Source organism: Rattus norvegicus, chromosome 20 (assembly GCF_036323735.1).
Source record: "Rattus norvegicus strain BN/NHsdMcwi chromosome 20, GRCr8, whole genome shotgun sequence".
NCBI lineage: Eukaryota > Metazoa > Chordata > Mammalia > Rodentia > Muridae > Rattus > Rattus norvegicus.
In genome coordinates, this window is record NC_086038.1 from 11,141,028 (window position 1) to 11,156,895 (window position 15,868).

Below are 15,868 nucleotides of genomic sequence, written 5' to 3' on the forward strand. Positions count from 1 at the left end.
TCTCAGAGAGAGCTGTTACATCATGGTCACTGTTTGTGTGGGAAAGGAAAGAAAACACGGCAGAGCGTGGGGAGTCTCAGCGGCAGGGCTGGAGGCAGGATGGGAGACTCACCCAGCACCAAGGACTGCAGTGGGGACGTTAGCCATGCCAGGGACTGCCTTGGGCTGCCCCTCTCCATACCTTCATCTTGCCAGCCTCTTGGCCACCTAATGCCATACTGGCCCTTGAGTTCAGGCCCCAAGTATCTCTTTATTATATTAAACTGGCCTTGTCCGGGGCACTGCTTTTCACAGTGGGAAGGAAGATACTATGTCTAGATGGCCGCCGTACCAGGGTCCAGCTAGTTTCTGCCCATCTCTGCTCATGTCCTAGGCTCAGAGGAACATGATGCAAGACAGTCCTGTGACTCTCTTATTACCTGGTCCGATGATGCAAGTCCATGGTGTGGCCCAGCAATGCTGAATAACAGAATGGCCCGAGGGTATTCATAGCACCCTCCAGGTACCCACAGGAGGGCCGCTTTCTCACTGGAGCTAGGCTGGGGGTTCTACAGAATTCCTGAGGTAGACCATGTTGTCACCATCTAACTTAATTGTGAGAGACAAAGTTCTCTAGAACAAGCCAGGTATGGTGTTGCATGCCTTTAGTTCTGGCACTCAGGCCAGCAGAGATAGGCAGAACTATGAGTTCAAAGCCAACTTGGTCTACAGAGCAAGTTTTAGGACATCCTGGGCTACACAGGGAATCCCTGTCTTAAATAGCAAAACCAAAACAAAAAAGGAATTCTCTGGGACAGGGTTTATGCCTTTCCACTCATGGCCCCTTTGCACCTGAGAAGGTGCTTTTGGGTTTTTGTTGTTATTGTTGTTGTTGGTTTTGGTTTTGGTATTGGATTTTTGTTTTTTTTTTTCAGGACAGGGTCTCACTATATGGCTTTGGCTAGCCTGGAACTCACTATGTAGACCAGGTTGGTCTCAAACTCACAGAGGTCTGTCTGCCTCCACCTCCCACGTGCTGGGATTAAAGGCAACGCCCAGCTCCTCAGGAGGTTCTGTGTGGCCCCAGGTGCATGAGTTTCATCAGGTGGCTGAGCAAAACAAACACTGACAGAGTAAATCTTAAATAAATTCATTTAAAAAACAATCCTGTGGGATACATATAACTTTATATCTATCAAGGATGAAAGCATTTGCATCCTGATGAAATGACTATGCCTGTTTAAAATAAAGACTTAAATCTTGGGCTGAAGTGATGGATCCGTAATTAAGAGCTCTTGCTGCTTTTGCAGAGGTCTCTGATCGGATGCCCACTTCCGGCCTGTCAGTCACAGACATGTGCACACATAAGTAAAAATAAAAACAATCTTTAGAACAGTGTAAATCCCAGCTGTGTGCTGTAAGGATATGGGGGGGGGTCTTAATTACTTTCCAGGCACTGCATTTTTGTATTCTAACCCCAAGAGCTGAGAATGGAGCTTCACATGGTCAACAGTACAGAGGCCGCTTTAGAAACTGCCATCCATCCATCCATCCATCCATCCATCCATCCATCCATCCATCCATCCAGAACTCAAGCCAGCAACTCGAACAGCAGTTTTTAAGTCAAGGGTTCTAAAACCCACAGTGCAAAGACACCCTGGCATGAAGAACATTAAGAACACAGCCCAAGCGTTTGTTTCCCCAGTGACACCGTTGTGCTTCTCTTAGAGCCAGGAGCCTCGTGCAAGGAGAACACAGCCATTCCTCCATGTAACTGCCGCGCCTCTGAGCCGAGGGGCTCAGGCAGTCCTGGGTGGTACTGCATGCTGTGCCCATTCAGGACGGAGGCTGCAACGAAGGTGCAAGATGCAGCTCAGGCGGTCTCTGCCAAAGGCATCCTGGATGATTTTGCGCTTGATTCTGAACTTATTTCTGGCTGTCGTATGTTTGGAAACCTAACCGTTTTTACATTTTTCAGTTATGAAACACCACATGGGGCTGTGCTCTAGGAAGTCCGCCGTCTGCCAGTGGAAGAACTTCACAGGGTTAGGCTGTGCTCTTGCTTCCAGTGTCTGAGTTCAAGATCTCTCTGTGCCCATGCAGAGTCCTATAAGACCTGGGCTGCTGCCACCATCCTCAGGGCAGATCTGGACTGCACTTAGGGAGACTTTCCCCATCATACAGCCAGTGGGGCTGAGAGCTCACTAGCAGTCGCTCGCCTGAGGCCGTGGTCCTCTGCGGGCGCTCGCCTGAGGCACTAGCTACCGCGCAGGTGCTTCTGGAGCCTCTGGAAGGGCTGAGCAAACAGACATGAGGTTATTGTCCTGACAGAAAGGGCCGAGCAGGGAAAGGATTGTGTCAACCTGACAGGCCTTCCCTGGGGGCCCAGAGTCCAGGGTGTGAGAAATCACTGAAGACCCAAAAATGTTGTTCATTCATGATGAAAAGGAGCGTGACTAGGTCAGGAGTCTATGTTAGGTGTTGACCCAGGCCACAGTGGTCGGGCTGCTTCCCGTCCTGGGCTTCTCCTTCAGCGTGGCGTCTGAAATCATCTTGTCCGGTGGGGAGCTCTGGGTTCCTCTTCCCGGCCCAGGCCCCTTGCTGCTGGGTGGAGTTGTCTCTCCCTCTTCAGTGTTGGACCAGGCTCCCGGGGATGTTGGGGAAATGCTCCTGGCGTGCCCGGCACCGAGCACCAGACTCTCAAACCACACCCCAGTCTGCTGGTCAGCAGGCACCGCCCTCTCGCCCTAGAAGGCCCCTCGGTGCTCCTAAGGTCACACTGGAGTGGCAGGTGCCACACCCCCCTGGTAGCATAGCTCCCTCTTCTCTCATCAGAAGTGAGAGGACAGAGGTCAGACGCCCATGTCTTGTCAGGAACTGCTGTGTGGTTTTAGAGGTAGGTTCTGCCCTGGCAGTGGAGTTGAGGGTCCAGGGCAGGCTGTTAAGGTGGCAGACTCGGGGTACAGAAGTGACGTGTTTTCCTGGGGTGATAGACCTTTCTGTATCACATGGGAACCTTATGGAGTGAGACAAGACCCTGGATACGGTGGTTGTTGACTCTAGATATGGTAGCCAGGTGACACAGCTCGTGTAGATCCAGTCTCCACAGCCAATGCACACTGTGGACTCCTGAACTCACACTAGTGGCCACCGAGATAAATTTTCTGGTGAAGTGTGTTGGACTGACTTGGACTCTGTATCCACAGCAGGGGGACCAGCAAGCCCAGGCCAGTGGAGCTTAGCCGGATGAGCACAGCCCAGAGACAGCAGCTTCTGTGAGTACAGCCCCAGCCCACAGGGCCTTCCTCCTGATCATCTCCACCCACACCCAGCACCCAGCCCCTCCTCTCCCCTCCCCTCTCTCCTGGCTCTCCTTCTGATTACAGGTGGGAGACATTTCTGGGGATCAAAAACTCTGCGGTCCTTAGTTGGGCCTTGGGTGTCTATCTGAAGTTCCTCCGGGGAGAGGGGATGGCATCTAGTGTAGGAACTTCCTTTCCCCAGCCCCTGGGGTGGTGGCCGGGATGTGTGAGTGCCGTGGGTTATACACACACAGTCCCGCACCTCGTCCATCGGCCGTATTGCCCTGTTGCTGCCTCACACTCTTAGGTGTGAGCTTGGACATGAGTCTTGCCTCTGCTCTTCAGCCTCTGTCGACTTGGTGCTGTGCTGTCTTCGGGGAACCCGAGGCAGCCTGGATCTCACCCACTCAGGCTGGTTATTTTGTCTGCACACAGCCTCTGTTAGTATTGAGTGTTGTGTGTCAATTTTTCCTGAGGCTCTTCATACCCTCTCGATGTATAGCTTCAGAAAGGTCTTTTTTTTTTTTTTTTTTTTTTGTCTTTTCTTTTCTTTTTTTCAGAGCTGGGGATCGAACCCAGGGCCTTGCGCTTGCTAGGCAAGCGCTCTACCGCTGAGCTAAATCCCCAACCCCAGAAAGGTCTTTTTAATGATTACTTTTGGTTTTGGGAATCCATATAGAACTTTACAGCCTCAACTCTTTTTGTCCCCAGACTCCCGTACATTGCTGAGATATATCCTATCTCCTGTGTTTGTTTGGTTTTAGGTTTTTGTTTTTATTTTTGTTTGTGTTTATTGAGACAGGGTTTCTCTGTGTAGCCCTGGCTGTCCTAGAACCCACTCTGTAGACCAGGCTGGCCTCCAACTCAGAGATCCTCCTGCCTCTGCCTCCCGAGTGCTGGAATTAAAGGTGTGAGCACCACCTGGCTCTTGTTTTCCTTGTTTTGAGATAGGTTCTTACCAAGTCTGATCCGTAGTTCTTACCCAGTTTAGCCTTGAACTCTCTCCGACTGAGTCAGGCAGCAGGTAGATAAAGAGAATGAGCCAGGTGTGGGTCTGTGAAACCTCACACCCTCTGCCAGTGATAACCTCCTAATTCTCCCCAAATAGTTGCACTGACTGAGGACCAAAAACTCAAGCATACGAGCCTACGAGACGTTTGCCTTCTCTGCTGACTCACCCGGCATCTGTGTCCAGGCTCTACTGAAGGCGGCCGTGCTGGGTTAGAGGAGGGGATGAGAGGACCTGACAGCATATATGAGAGGCCCCCGAGCTGCCTGTGTCCGCAGCTGCCCCAGTGCTCAGAGCTCTCCAGTGCACGTCTATTTTGGGCTCATTCGGGAGGAAGGCACCTCTTACATAAAGCAACTGCCATTGCTCCCTGCTCGTCAGCTTCTGCCTTGGCAGCAGCCGCTAGCAAATCCCTCTTAGATCTACTGGTAGGGTGACCTCACCAGGGGTTGGTGTGCTCAGCGGCCTGTGTGCCCCTGCCTCCTGCCGATGGTCCTGACACCCTGGTACTGTTCCTTGTGGTCACTCTGGGCCTCTGCTGTCTGCTCCAGTCTTAGGTGTCCAGGCCTGTCGTGGGGGTCCTGGGGGTTCTTGTTTTCCCCGTGCTGACCTCTGCCTTCTTTTCTTTCAGTGAGGAAGAGAGGACCCGGTTTCAGAAGCTGCTGGCCAGCCCAGCCTACAGAGCCAGTCCCCTGCTGGCTATCGGGCAGCAGCTGGCACACCAGATGCAGCTGGAAGGTGGCAAACAGCTCTGACCCAGGACAGTGGGTGCTGTGAGATCCAGAAGACTCAGTGTGGGTGGAGGCCACAGCTCTGGAATCCTGCCCTGTAACTGCACGGCCACCTAGCCGGTCTTGAAACCTCGGGCAGGGGAAGGAGGAGCTACCGCTGAGGACAAATAAAACGACTTATGGACTACGCTGGAGCCCATCTGTGGCTTCACTTCCACTTAGAGCCAGCCACTCCTGCATTTCCAAGGCTCAGCTGACCCTGGGATGGCTGTCCTGGTTCTCTGCAGAACAAGCCCAGGGTCCCCAGCTAGGGGCCAGAGTTGGGGTGGTTGCTCTTGTAGGGATCACAAGGGCTACACAAGTGTGAAACTAGAGGCCTGGCAAGGAGCTCGATTCCGAAAGTCCCTGAGGCCTTAGCACTCCTTCCCAGCTCCGACTGGGGTCCTGGTCACAGCAGGGCACTCTGCCGGCCACTGTGCTTCTCACACCATTGCTTTCCACCAAGCCACAGCTCAGGGCTCGGAGCTCTCGGCCCAGGCTACTCACTTACTTGTCCTGCTACAGTCAGAGAAGCAGGAGGCAGGACAGCCCTGGCCCAGTAGTCTCTTGGCTGGATGGCAAGATTGACCTGTGTCAGACACTAGTGGGTTCTCCGGGTGAGGGCAGTACCCACGGGACTCACAGCTCACACTGACACATGTCCCACTTTGCATCTGGGATGTGCTTATGGTACTGCTTACCCCCAAAGGTGCTCCCTAGCCTTTTACAGGGGCCCATAGCTCCCCAGCCCCTGTGAGTGGGGACAGGGCAGAACAGGTGAGGCTCCCGGGATTGGTATGGACACCTAGGGCACTTGGTGAATGAAAGTGGGTAAGACCGAATAGGCCTAAACTGCATGAAGCAGAGGCAGGCAGATCTCTTGAGTTCAAGACCAGCCTGGTCTACAGAGCAAGTTCCAGGACAGCCAGGGCTACACAGAGAAACCCTGTCTCGCAAAAAAAAAACAAAAAAAAAAAACCAAACACACACACAAACAGATAAATAAAATAATAATAAAAAGCAAACTGGTCTGGACACAGACTCAAGTTCCTTCACCAGAGGCCATTTCAGCCGTCTGCTGAGACACTGCTGGGGAAAGCAGGTTCTCATTAAGAGAAGTCGTGTGTGCCCAAACCCACCCGTGTCCAGCGCTGTCCAGTGCGCCCGGCACAGCTTAGGAGGTTTCCGTCTTCCTCGGATTGTACGTGTTAAGATTTCCGTGATGTGGCTTCAAGCAACTCTGGTCTGTCCATGATGAGCATCTTTTCACCCTGCTGGGGAGCGTAGGGCCACCCTTCAGGGTCCTACTAGGGAGAGCATTCATGTTCAGGTCGGTTACCCAGCAAAGCAGGAGAAAGCAGGAGAGGAGCCAAGCGGACATCACTGGGACCACCTCAGAATCACCGCAAAAAGTGGTCTGAGGTGAGTTCTGTGTCTAAGGCTTGGCAGAGCAGCGCTCTGCTGGCCAGAGGCTAGACACTGGGCAAGCAGGGCTCAGAGAAGGTGGTTCCTCCTCACCACAAAGCGTGTACTCTCGTGCAGATGGACATAGGAGGCAGATCCCAAGAAAGCGGCCCTCTGCGTGGCTGGTGGGAGTTTGCTGGATTTGTGTATCTCCTGATCCTTACAGAATAAACACGAATCACATAGTTATACTTTTCAGTGAGGCCCCTGGCTTACTGGATTTGAAGGTTAGCAAATGAAGTGACAGTGGGGACACAGCAGCACCTGGTCCCTCCCTCCACAAGGCCGAGCCTGGCTTCCCTGGCCACACCCTGCTCACAACACACTGTGCTCTGTCTGCACTGGGCAGCAGCCACCAAAGGCAGCCTGAGGGTAGGCAGACAGTATGGACAGGAGCCAGCAGGAGTCAGCCTTGCCTAGTCCCTGAGCTGGGGCGATGCCACTGGAGCTGGAGCTTGCCTGTCCCAGGGGGCTGGCTCTTGTTGGGAGGAAGGGGCCAGTGAGTGCGTCCTTGTATGGGGCATTGGAATCCTCCGATTTTCAGTCGCATGAACTGAGTGATGTCATCACCACGGGGCCAAGCCAGCAGGACAGACCTTTCCTCCTGAGCCTGTCCCCACGTATTTTGTCAACAAACATGCTCAGGACAGGAAGAGCTGTGGGTGGCCCCAGAGCATGGGACTCCCTGCTAAGCGGTGTCCCTGTTGAGCCCAGACCCCTAGCATGGAGAGTTTCTTCTGTCCTGAGGAGGACCGGGCCTGCCAGCTCCATTCTTAGTGGGGTATTTGGTAATTGGGAGGGAGGGGATTGGGACACCAAGGAAACCTCCTCTCAGCCGCCAGTCATGTGACCTCAGCCCCCCCCTTTACGTCCCCACTGGGGTGTTCCTAGCTGCCAAGCCAAAGCACCGAGTCTGGGCAGACCACATAGCTTATTACCCTTGCTTGCTAGGATAAATTACTGCTGGCCTTTGGTTCCGATGAAACCACTGTAAATCAGAAAGCATGGAGCACCCCACACGGGTTCCCTCCCCTCTAACAGGCTCGGACACTTGGAGAAATAGGAGTCTCACAGGACTTGCTTGGTACTGCTCTGAGAGTTTAGAACCATGTTGGAGTGACCAAAGAGTCGGGTGGTGGGAGCCTATTTCCAACCGGGTAGCATTATGAAATGATCTGGAGACTGAATGCTCACAGCCCTGCCCCACACCGTTCCTCTCTCTGCCCCAACCCCAGGATTGGGGCTGTGGAGGGGAAAGGAAAGTCTGTGTGCTTGCGCGGCTCAGAACAGTCGCACTAGACTCAGGGCCCGCTGAACTGAGTGTATTTCTTGTCGTTGAGATTGAGTCTAACTGTGTAGTCCAGGTTGGCTTCAAACTTGTGGCAAACCTCCTGCCTCAGCCTAGCAGCTGTTGGGATCGTATGAGTGTCCCACCTGACCCTGTGGACCCTGTCTGCAATGCCCCTATTTCCAAGTTTGCCCGAGCTCTTGACTCTCGTGAGAGTGTGAAGTTTCTCAGAATGGGAAATTGGTCTTGGCACCGGGTTTGTTTTTTTTTTAGCAGTTCTCTCATCTCTCTGAGATGGGCAGTCTGTAGAACCTCGCTGGGTTGAGAGGAGAGATCTTGGGTGAGATGACAGGGATCTGGGGGAGGGGACACAGCAGTCTGGGGGTTCAGCTGAGAGCTACACATACCCGTGGAGTGAGAAGCCTGAGGGTGCAGCACATACATATGTACATCTGTGCCGTGTGCCCTCAGTCCTTTACCAGCTATTTTCCCACGGATGGCCAGTGGGTAGCGGTCTTTTTCTGTATGTGGATAGAGGGCGCTTCACCTTTCAGACTGCTCACAGCCACCTCTCTGTTCAGGGACCCCCTTTTCCTGCAGACTGGGCTATGGGCACCCTAGATTACCCCTAGATTGGGGTTTTCCAGCAAGAGGGGCTGCACATGAGTTGGGAAGGAGAGGAATGGGCTATGGGCATCGTGCTGTAGCTGGCATTCCTCGGGTGCCGACTGCGGTGTACTGTAGAGTAGCGACTCCACCCACCACAGGCTGGAATTGTAAACTACTGGCTGCCCTCAGCAGATAGCTATACCCAAAAGGGCCACCAAGCCCAGCACTACAGCCCAAGGCATTTGGTTATGCTAAGTGAAGGACAAGACTCCAGGGAGGCTTGACCTGGATGGAGGGTGTGAGACGCAGGCATATGCGTGGCTCCCAGGCTGTGCGGCAGCCCAGGCCGACATCTCACAGGCTTCTGTGCCGCTTAGAAGCCAAGTGTTAAATAAACACCAGGCGCGTCTCTTCTAGAATGTTCCTCCAGCAGCGATAACATCACCATCAGACACTGGGAGGTGCTGGCTGGTGCCCAGGCCTCATCCACATGTGGCTCCTGAACCATGGGCTGGTGGCTATGGGCAGGGAGGGCCCCAGCCCTCTGGCTCCCCGCCACCCCCATGGCCTGTTTCCAGGGAGTACTATCAGCATGTGCTTCCAGGATGCTATGGAGCCGGCTGGCTGTGGTGATAACAGACAGGCGTCCGAATTCTCTTTGAAGTCATTTGTGGGTGCCTGGGCTGAGTCCTGACCCCAAGACCACCTAGTTTACTTAAAAAACCGAAAAACAAGCAAAACCATTTATCTTTATTTTATGTGGATGGGTGTTCTGCCTGCATGCATATCTGTGCACCACGTGGATGCTTGGTGCCTGTGGAGTTAAGAAGAGTATGTCAGATCCCCTGGAGCTAGGATTATCGGACCGTTGTGAACCACCGTGTGGTTGCTGGGAGTTGAACCCAGGTCCTCTGCAAGACCAGCCAGTGCTCTTCGCCACTGAGTGATCCCTCCAACCCCCACATCTACCTTATTTTTAATAGAGCCCCAGTTCAAGTATGTTTTTCTTCCAAACCTGTTAAGATAATGTGGGCGGGGCTGGGGATTTAGCTCAGTGGTAGAGCGCTTACCTAGGAAGCGCAAGGCCCTGGGTTCGGTCCCCAGCTCCGAAAAAAAAAAAAAAAAACCAAAAAAAAAAAAAAAAAAAGATAATGTGGGCTAGAACAGTTACAGGATCATCATGGTGCGGATTCAGTCTGCCTCAAGATTAATACCGCAACGGGTGGGGGTGGGGGGCTGGAGAGATAGCTCAGTGGTCAAGGGCACTGACTATTCTTCTAGAGTTTCTTGCTGGTCCCACAGACCCGGAGGCCGTGCAGTGTCTGTCATCCCTCAGTTTCTGTGTAGTCCAGACCATCTGGAAGAGATGGCCACAGCAGGGGGAAACTGAGGTCTGTGGAGGAGAGCCTCTCTCCTGATTGGCTCAGCCTGAGTCCTGAGCCCCTCTCCTCTCTGCCAGCTGCTGTCCTTTCTCCAACCCCTTTCGTGACCCAAGGTTCAGGTGTGCGAGAGGCACAAAGAGCAAAGCCCTCGATGTAACAGGGGCAGCACCGACTCCCAGACAAGAAACATGTCCTCTACAGCAGTTCGGCCTACTGCAGGGTCAGGGATTGGACAGCTCCACATACACGGTGCATTCACAGCACACACTAGGTACACACATACAGGCTCACCCCATAGACAGGATACCCACAGGCAAGCATTCAGGCCGTGGGAAACATGTTGGTGTCTGAGGCAGGCCTAGTGAGTGGCCCTGTTCTAGTCGAGCAGGGACGAGCTTCCTAGTCATTCTCCTCTTCAGACAGTGATAGATGAGCGTGCTTTGGAAGTCGATTAATGAACCGGGAGCACCGGGCCTCTGCTCTCCTCTGTTCAGAATCTGTAGACAGGCTACTGTCTGGAGGTGGTGTGGATCTTGTCGCCAGTTGCAGTACCTGAGGATTGGATGACTAATAGATGTCTAGGCTCCCACAGGCCCTCCAAGTTCTCCCTTCATTAAAGCAGTACCCAGGCTTGAGGCCTTGGGTTGAGTAATCAGGTTCCCTCACGACACAAGTTTCAGCTAGAAGGAGTTGCATGTCAGGACCTTGAGGCCCCTGTCCTTCCCCATGAGGTGGCTACGAGCTGTGTAATAGCAGGGTAAGCTGACGGGGGGCGGGCACTTCTTGAAACAAAAATCTCAGGTTCTGGTGACTCTTCTGATCTGAGAGTCTTCGCTATTTCTCTCAGCCCCTGGTTTCCCAACTTAGCTTCTGCCCTGTGTTCTCGGGAAAACAGGCACAGGCCGGGCCTGTAGGAAGGAATAGCTTCCATCTTGCCTTTGGAGTGGCTCTGCACGGGCTGCAGTTCAATCACTAGCTCTTCTGCCCATCCTTCTGTCTGTCCTCAGGGCCTGCTCTTCCCCTGCTGACTCACCTCTACCTCTGTTCAAATCATTCCGTTCTCTGCCCAGCCTCATCTACGGACAGCCCTTCCCGGGTTTTCTGGGTGTGCATGAAGCCCAGTTCCAAGGGCAGAAAGAGCACAGGGCAGACTGTGAGATACAGAGGAAAGTTCAAAGCGGGAGGCTGAGCGGCTGCACCTGAGACCCGGTCAAGTCTCAATCGGCATCCTAGGGACGGGACGCTGGCCCGTGGTATTCACAACGCAAACAGGCTAAGATGTAGTCCATCGAGGAATTCCAAGGCAGCCAGCGATCCCATTGGTCATCTACCAGCCGCTTACGCACCACACATAAATCTGGTGAGCAGCGTGATCTGTTGAGGAGAAATCTGGAGAGTTGCCCGCTGTTGCTGGCAGCCTGGGGTACCAGTCCTGTTCTCATACTAAAGCAGCGGCCAAAGCCCCAACTATCATGGCCAAACAGTCTAGGCAGGAATGAACTGGGCGGAGGGAAAATGGTGAGAGGGCCAGGAGAAGTTATGATGTCCCCTGGTGATGGCTTTTTCAGAGATCCACCAGCGATGTCCACTTGTATCTTGATAGCCAAGGCTGGGTTACACAGACTTTCCCAGTTGGAGGGAGGCTGGGTAACTGGGAGAGTGGAGGAGAAGGAAGTCCTATCCACAGAGACCACCCTGTCCTCTACTCTGGGGAGAGGCTACCTGGCTTCCCATGTACGTTGTCCTTGGCTACAAACAACCAGGAGACTGGACTTGGACCTCTCAAAGGACTCCAGTCATCCTGGAGGTAAGTCCCATCTTCGATGCCAGGAAGGGATTATTCACTCGAGCCAAGGCCACCAACTGTCACCACCCAAAGCTCAGAAGATAGAGGAGGTACTGGCCGGCTCCGTGCCTACCACAGTGTATGGCTGGTTCTGTGTGTCAACTTGACACAAGCTGGAGTGAGTTATCGCAGAGAAAGGAGCCTCCCCTGAGGAAATGCCTCCATGAGACCCAGCTGTAAGACATTTTCTCAGTTAGTGATCAAGGAGGGAAGGCCCAGCCCATTGTGGGTGGTGCCGTCCCAGGGCTGGTGGTCCTGGGTTCTATAAGAAAGCAAGCTGAGGGCTGGAGAGATGGCTCAGTGGTTAAGAGCACCGACTGCTCTTCCAGAGGTCCTGAGTTCAATTCCCAGCAACCACATGGTGGCTCACAACCATCCGTAATGGGATCTGATGTCCCCTTCTGGTGTGTCTGAAGACAGCTACAGTATACTCATATACAAAATAAATAAATAAATCTTTAAAAAAAAAAAGGGGGGGCTGGGGATTTAGCTCAGTGGTAGAGCGCTTACCTAGGAAGCGCAAGGCCCTGGGTTCGGTCCCCAGCTCCGAAAAAAAGAACCAAAAAAAAAAAAAAAAAAAAAAAAAAAAGAAAGAAAGCTGAGCAAGCCAGGGGAAGCAAGCCAGTAAGCAGCACCCCTCCATGGCCTCTGCATCAGCTCCTGCTTCCTGCCCTGCTTGAGTTCCTGTCCTGACCTCCTTTAGTGATGAATATCGATGTGGAAGTGTAAGCCGAATAAACCCTTCCCTCCCCAACTTGCTTCTTGGTCATGATGTTTGTGCAGGAATAGAAACCCTGACTAAAACGCACAGGAACCTGATTTCCTGACTTGTGGGGGTTTTAAACAGCCTTCAGGGACACCCTACCTCATGCCCGTGCTTGCTGACGTCATGGGAACTGAGGGGGTAGGATGGAAAGATGCCTCAGGTGTGGTAGAGTCAGGTGGAAGAAGAAACCACAGCTGGGAGCCAACGGGAACTTCAGAGGATTCTGAATAGGGCATGAATGCAGGGGCCCAGGATACCTGGCCTTGACGAGGCAGGCAGGCCTACATCCTGTATTTCCCAACCCTCCTGGTGGTCAGGAGATCCAAGAAAGGGATAGCTTGTGGGGGCCAGAGCCTCAAGTCTCAGTTGGTAGCCATAGCCCATCTAAGTATGAGGCCTCCCTAGGAGTTGTCCACACCTCCTGTTCTTGAACTACACTGATCCCAAGCCCCAGTCTCTGGCCTGACTAGTGAGGGAGCCAGCCCTTGGTAAGATTTGTTTTACATCTGCTGATGTTCACAAACTGCCCGGGCAAGTGGGTAGGAGGTGTCCAGCAGGAATGTGGCTGTCACCAGGTTGTCTTAGAAGCTGTGGGGAGAATGCCACTTTATCCGTGGAACTGTGTCCCCCTCATGACCCAGACTGAAGGGTAGCAGTCCGAAGGCAAGTTGGTCCAGTGACCAAGAGAGGCTCGCTGAGTACGGCCAGTGCTGCTCTTGGCTAGGCCATGAGCCACAAGGCAGACATACCAGCTCCCAGGCAACACAAGTAGAGGGTGAAAGGGGTGGGGGTGGGGGTGGGCAGATCTAACCCTGCTAAGCCTTTAAGGCTGTGGGGCTCTTGTCCCTGGAATGGGTGTCTTAGCGCAAGTTCCAGATCACCCCCCCTCAAGAGATGTCTGCCAGCCTGGAGGAACAAGCGGCCCATCATGGCGGGCCAGAGCTGACCCAGGCCTGACTTCTGGAACCCTTGGCAGGGAACGCCTTTCTCGTGCTGTCTGCGTTCCCAGGTGCTCAAAGACTCTCAGGCAGCTCCGGGGCTCCAGACACCTGAAGTGGAAAAGAAGGACCCTTGTCCTCTTTCTCACCTTGGGGCTCTGACCTAGGGTTGAACCTGGAACCCAGGGCTGGCCTGGGGGGCCCTGGCCAGGGCACAGCTGACTAGGGTTGCTGGATCGATCGGGGTGAGCTGTGCTGTAGGAGATGCATATCATGGACTCCTTGAGACCCCAGTGTCTCCTCCATCTGCTAAATTCTAGCTGGTTTAATTTCGATGCCCCAGCCTCCAGCAAGGACTCAGCTTCCTGTTGGCCCTGATGCTCAGCCAGAGACCACTAGACTCACTGATTCTCGGGTCTCCCAGAGGAGGGGTGGACACACCATCCTAGGGCTACAGGAGGAGGCATTTCTGCAAGGGGCCCAGTCTGTTCCATTGATCACTGCTGCTAGTCAGTATCATTCACTCTGAGGCCTGGTGTGATTCCAGGGGCCCTAATGTCTACCTCTGTAGTGCACAGACATCAGAACCACCAGCGTCTAGCCTAGGCCCATCTCCCAGCTCTCTAGGCTCTAGGGATACTGGGACTGTGCACATCATTAGTTGGACCTGCCCATACCGAGGGCCTCAGACCACAATACCTCATAGTCTCACCAGGGACGAATACCCAGGTTTAGAGATTGACTCAGAAGGGACTCAGGATGGCCAGCAGTTGGGTGACTTGGATTGGGAGCGCCCTGCTCTTTCAGTCCTGAGAGCTGCAGCTCAGCTGCGAGAGGACAATGCCTGCCCAGGCCTGTTCTCCTGAGGAGCCAGGCAGGGATGAGTCTGCAATGAGGCAGCCTGGGCTTAGGCCTGTCCTCAGCAATGTTCAGGTGGCCCCCAAATTCTCAAAGGTCTGCAGCCCAACTCTAGGCCGCCTCCATTTTCAGGCCTTCTGCTACACTGCTGATGTCCCTCTGAAGGCCTGTCAGGCCATCCCTTTGACTACAGGGATACTATCCAGCTTCCTGAGCCTCCTGAAGTCCTCCAAGGCTGTCGTATCCAAGGAACCGTTCCTGCTGTTTGGTAGAAGAGCTCTGCATCCCTTTCTGGGTATGTGGGTCCTTTGTTCTCCCTCTCCAAGACTGTCAACTAAGAGTGGCCCTGAACTCCAGAGGACAGAGCCATCTTTCAAGACCTGTGCCTCAGGCTGGAGAGATGGCTTGGTGGTTAAGAGCACTGACTGCTCCTCCAGAGGTCCTGAGTTCGAATCACAGCAACCACATGGTGGCTCACAACCATCAGTAATGGGACCTGATGCCCTCTTCTGGTGTGTCTGAAGACCATTACAGTGCACTTATATATAATAAATAAATCTTTAAAAAAAAAGTTGGTCGGGGTTGGGGATTTAGCTCAGTGGTAGAGCGCTTGCCTAGCAAACGCAAGGCCCTGGGTTCGATCCCCAGCTCCGAAAAAAAAAAAAAAAGTTGGTCATGGTGTCTGTTCAGAGCAGTAAAACTCTAACTGAGACACCCCGGTGTCCAAGAGATCTTGTGTCTGTCAAATCCCATTGAGTCACTGGTCATTTATGACGACTGCTAACAGTGTTACTATGTCTAGAGCTCGCTATGAAAAAACAGCCAGCCAGCATTCTTCATGGAGGCCATGACTCCATAAGACACTCCATAAGACACTACTGGCTGTTCATACAAAGGTCATGTGCATCAGCTGAGGGTTCATGACCCCGGGGCCAACAGCCACCTAAATGAAGGTGTGAGTGTGAGTGTGTGTGTGTGTGTGTGTGTGTGTGTGTGTGTGTGTGTGCATACTTCAACATCTTCGGGACAGAGCCATGTGGTGTATACCTGTGTGTGAGTGTGTCTCTGTGTCTATGCATGTGTATCTGTGTGTGTGTGTGTGTGTGTGTGTGTGTGTGTGTGTGTGCATACTTCAACATCCTCGGGACAGAGCCATGTGGTGTGTGAATGAGTGTGTGTGTTCTTGGTTCTTTTTTTTTTTTTTTTTTTTTTTTTTTTTTTTTTTTTTTTTTTTTTTTTTTCGGAGCTGGGGACCGAACCCAGGGCCTTGCGCTTCCTAGGTAAGCGCTCTACCACTGAGCTAAATCCCCAGCCCCTGAGTGTGTGTGTTCTTAGGGCAAGCTCCCAGGTACCCTGTAGGTGTTTGCTTTCAAACATGTCCTCCGTTGGAAGAGCGACGAAACCCGTTATTCCTAATTGCATAGGATTTTTTTCTATCCAGCAGAGATGTGGACTTTCATTGAATTCTGCTCTGGGGCCTGTTGAGAAAACCATGTGTCCTATTATTATTTTTCCTTTTGGCAGGGCGAGTAGATTATTAATTTTTCTTGTGCTGCAGGGCCTTGAGCTCCCAGCGTCTCCAGTCGAGCATGGGGAATTCCCTTCCACAGGGATCATTTACTAACATCCTCAGGAGCCTCCCCACTCACACGTGACC

General features: G+C 53.0%; 1 protein-coding gene across 1 annotated transcript in view; it reads left to right on the top strand.

Moving 5' to 3' along the window:
- Slx9 (SLX9 ribosome biogenesis factor) overlaps window positions 1-6,085 on the top strand; it is a 32,899-nt gene extending 26,814 nt beyond the window's left edge. The window contains exons 5-6 of the mRNA NM_001008307.2: window positions 3,186-3,254; window positions 4,922-6,085. Of these exons, the coding sequence (NP_001008308.1) occupies window positions 3,186-3,254; window positions 4,922-5,045 (193 nt within the window). The 3' untranslated portion in view covers window positions 5,046-6,085. The remainder of the gene's footprint in view (window positions 1-3,185; window positions 3,255-4,921) is intronic.
- The last annotated feature ends 9,783 nt before the right edge of the window (window positions 6,086-15,868 follow it).